A 4336-nucleotide genomic window follows, 5' to 3' on the forward strand; every position below is an offset into this window, starting at 1 on the left:
CAGAAACTGTTGCAGATTAGCACCAACCCACTTGTCTATCAGTGATCGATGTGAAACTTAACAGAAAGGTACTTAAACGTGTCCTTAATATTCATTCATCATTTCAGAAAATTCTAACGCTTCCTTCCATTATAAATCAATTTTCAAAATACATGTGGTCAGGTGGAATTTTTCTTGGTAACGATTTTGTCTGTCTCTACACTAGCCGACATCTGTCCAAATAGCTATCCGAGAAAGATGTTTCGGTCTACCAAACTTGCTGCCTTTTGCTAGGATACACAAAATGTAAGCTGTTTCGATACTTATATCGAGGTCAGCTGGGTGTTGACTGAAAATGGAGTAGCTGACAGGCTTCGTTCATTGATCGAACTGGTTTTCTATTGATAGATCATTAACGACATAATGAAAGAAATTTTCATGTCCTTTCCGACTGGGTGAACGCATGAGGGCGCAGGGTCTGATTTTAGTACTTAAAATAGAAAAGAGCCAAGAAATAGCTTGAAAAGAGCCTCTATTTTAGAAAAAATTAAAAATTATTCTTAGTCCATCAATAGATCATTGGCAGCTTGCCTAAAAAATTATCTTGTCCTTTCCAACTTGAGTTAATCTTCTGACACTGCAATACGCCGGGCAGTTTTCGGATATATACGGAAGATTGAAATTGAACTATGATTTGAAAATAATACCGCGTTAAGCGTTTGATAAGCGTAGGACCCCCGCAGGACTTGATTGGGCTGAATGGCGATCGACAGTAAGCTTACGAGATTATTGATAGGCCTATACCGTAGAAAGTAGAGACGAATACTGGAGGAACGTGATCGGATACGATGCGGACACGACTGGCTTCTACAATTTTATAAAATAATAATAATAATTTATTATTTACGTGTCACCGTCCGTATATACAGAATATAAAAACATCAAAATAATTACAATATTATAACAAGAACGCCTGCCAGCAGTGCCAATTCCATGTTTAAAAATCCTATAGAGCCTAAGCTTGTTGCCACTAAGCCATTTACTCGTAAGCCGTGTTCCCTAATTCCATAACCTATCTAAGGTAACAGGGTCATATTTATTGTAAATTAAACATAACTTCACTCGAAGTTGATAGACGCAATTGTCCCCAAATGATTTTCGACGAAAACCCCAATTTATATAGTAACGACTATTCCGCATCTGAACCAGTGCCTCACCTATTCCAAACTTTATGCGAGTCTAGATTAGAAAGCCTTTACTAAGATAGGAGTATGACCCACCTAACCGTAGAACAAGATTTGATTCAATGGCGATCTATGGAGTAAAATTTTATATAGTAACCGCATCAAAACCAATGCCTGGTCTATTTGCAGCTTTATGCGAGACTAAATTGTAGTTTTACTTCCTTTCGTGGGTTGCATTTGTATTCAATGAAGTTCATAGTCTATATTATTACAAATATTTATGTACAAACTACATTTTCATCATACATACGTGTATATAAAATAGTTATAGGAATTATTGAAATTATAACTAAGAAATCCTTATAAAAGATTTCATTTTCATTATGGTATTAATTACAGAAAGAAATATGAATTCACGTGAATGTACTATCACTATGTGAGTTGCCTAGTGAATAAGTTTAAATCGAAACCGGACTATGTTTTCTGATTACCACCGATAGATGTAAACTTTTTGGCAAAATGGAATTTTATGACTTCACGAAGTGTTGGTATATCACACCAACTGTGACTCTTCAAATGATTCAAATTCTACTGCATAAAACTTTATAAATTATCGCAAAATAGAAAGGTGATAAGTGTTTCGATTTTTATGTTATTTCTTAAAAGCTAACTTCCGATTTTCTTTTTTCTTTTGTCTTCTAAATTTTACTAAATTTCAATATTAGTTCAAATTTCTTCTTCTTTGGCGCTTGTGGGGGGCCTCCATCGCCTGTACTCACTTTCGCTGTCCAGTGATTTTTCTTTGATATTAAATATTTCTTTAATCCTTGTAATTTTTGTTTGAAGCTTTTTTTCTCCTCTTTTATCTCCTCGGATATCTCTCTATATACTTCCATCTTATCCCAAGCTCCCCTCTTCTTCTCGGGATGCTTCTGAACAGTTGAACAAGCTGAATCAGCTAAGAATACAGAGTAGTCTGTGTATTCAACATTTGATCTTTTATTGAGAAATTCCTTCTTAAACCCTTTTACGGCATTGCTATTTCTACTTTGATCATGTTTTCTGCTCTTGCTTTTAGACTTTTCTGTTTCGTCTTTCGTAATGTTTTCTATTTTTTCAACGTCCATTGTACCGCTGTTAACTGTTCCTTGACTTGGTTTTTTGTCTTCATCTGTATTTGGATCCACTCTAATGCTATGAATGCTCGCCCTCTGCTCATTAACCTCCACAGTCGTTCCCCTGACTGAAAGAGGATCTAACATAGTACTTGTCGAGTGGCAAGTCTCTTTTCTTGCAGTGTCATTCACTATCTCGCTATTGACAATTGAAGGATTTTCTTCCACCATGGTATTCTGCTGACTTCCTTCTCTCTCTAAGGCCCTTTGCTTCATTCGTTTTCTCCTCGCACTGTAAATACGACTTCGGATACTCCTTCTCTTTTCTTTTGGTTCTTCAGGACTCTTTGTAACTACATCAATCGGCTTATCCTCATCCAGCCATGAAAGATCTAGCTTTGGGATATACACACCATTTACAATTGTGCACTCAACGCCATTTTCACCAAATCTACGAAGTACATTTCTTTCTGCATTATTGGTGTATTCTGTGTCGGATCTTGCACAATCAGGATGTAACCTTTCTCTTATTGGAGCTCGACACATTGATCCCCTTTCTTGGGACTGTCTGTCTTTTGTAGGCGATGTATTTGTTTGCTGAATTTGTTCTTTTGGTCTCTGCCGTTTCTTCTTCTTCTTTGCTCCTTTTGGGAGACTGCTTGGACTTTGCGACCCTCGAAGTAGACATGTTGTTTTTTGACGACCTTGATTCTGACTCTCAGGATTATCTTTTCTGTTCTCTCCCTCCTTTGGATTACGAACATAACTAGCTGAGGTACCTTGCTGACGAATTGGTGAAAGGGGTCTACGTGGAATAGGAAGTGGGCGAGTAACCGTTTCTTTGCCTTTAAAATGTCTGTCATAAGTCCCTGTTTTTCTGTTCGCAGTAGTCGTTCTTTGATTGATGGATCAGTGGTTCAACCCTGATAAAGAAGTAGTCGGTATGAGACTCTTTGGCATGGGAAGTGGACGAGTAGACCTGTGGTTGATGTTTTTTGGTAGAGGAAGTGAACGCGCTTTGTTTCTTTTCCCCCTTCTAATTTCAGATTGGCCTACTGTTTGCGTTTTTGTGGGTGTTATCACGGACTGCTCTTTTGATGGAATCCTTGATTGATTGGTTGTCGGGTTCCGTGTAAGTGGTGTTGGTATTCCTGTTGTGCTACTACTAGATTTGCTACACCCTACTATGTTGACCTGTCTAACATCAGTTGACGTTTGGCTAACTGTATTAATTGGTCGATTGTGGCTTGTAACGATGGTATCCACACTCTCGTAACAGCAACACCAACATCCGATTGCCATGGCATTTACGTTAGGTTTTATAAATAAGTTAAAAATCACCGAAATCGTTCACCTAGATCATAAACACTTGATCTATGAATTCCTCACAAGCTTTCTTCAGTGAACGTAAAAATCCCCTGAAATTTGTTGAAATTGTGGAGCGCTACATCTGTTTTGCCTTGCGACGTTGTCCAGAATAGTAGACATCGTTTATGACGTCATAAAGCATATACGATTTTTAATTATCATAAACAGAGCTAGTTTTTTGTACGCAAATTCCTTAAAATATTAGACTTTTTTCTTTTGTTTGGTAAATAGATTTAAAGTGAACTAAAAAAAAAAAACTAACTGAATTGTAAAATGTTGACATAAATAAAGAATAAATGAGAAAGAAACACTGCACAGACACAAGCTGCTATTACCTATGTCAACTCAAACTAAAAAACGGTCAAGAGCAAGTTACTAAAATGTTATTTAATGTATAAATAATGTTAGTTGGTAGCATTCAGCATTTAGAATTGATGTCGCGCAAGCGTTCCATAGATAGGTAAGGTAAAAACAATTAGTGTTGGATGTACACTGAATTCGCACCTGGCACGGGATAGGTAGGAGTGGTTGTAACAATTCAGCTACATCCATAATATTGATAGATTAATGACATTAAATTATATAGTAATACTAATTACAAATGAAACAATTCTAAAATAATAGAGTATATACATTAATATTGAGGTATAGAGTATTGGAAATATTCAGGTTTTACAATAAAACTTGAAT

The 4336-nt window shown here is 36.5% G+C and overlaps 1 protein-coding gene across 1 annotated transcript; it reads right to left on the minus strand.

Annotated features, from left to right (window-relative positions):
* Positions 1-1861: 1861 nt before the first annotated feature.
* On the minus strand, positions 1862-3585 carry LOTGIDRAFT_155825 (hypothetical protein; the record flags this gene model as incomplete). Its single annotated transcript, XM_009068340.1, has 2 exons — positions 1862-3083; positions 3473-3585. The coding sequence occupies 2 exons, from the start codon at positions 3583-3585 to the stop codon at positions 1862-1864; spliced, it is 1335 nt and encodes a 444-aa protein (XP_009066588.1).
* Between the last annotated feature and the right edge of the window lie 751 nt (positions 3586-4336).

Source organism: Lottia gigantea (genome assembly GCF_000327385.1).
Source record: "Lottia gigantea unplaced genomic scaffold LOTGIsca_9, whole genome shotgun sequence".
Classification (NCBI taxonomy): domain Eukaryota; kingdom Metazoa; phylum Mollusca; class Gastropoda; family Lottiidae; genus Lottia; species Lottia gigantea.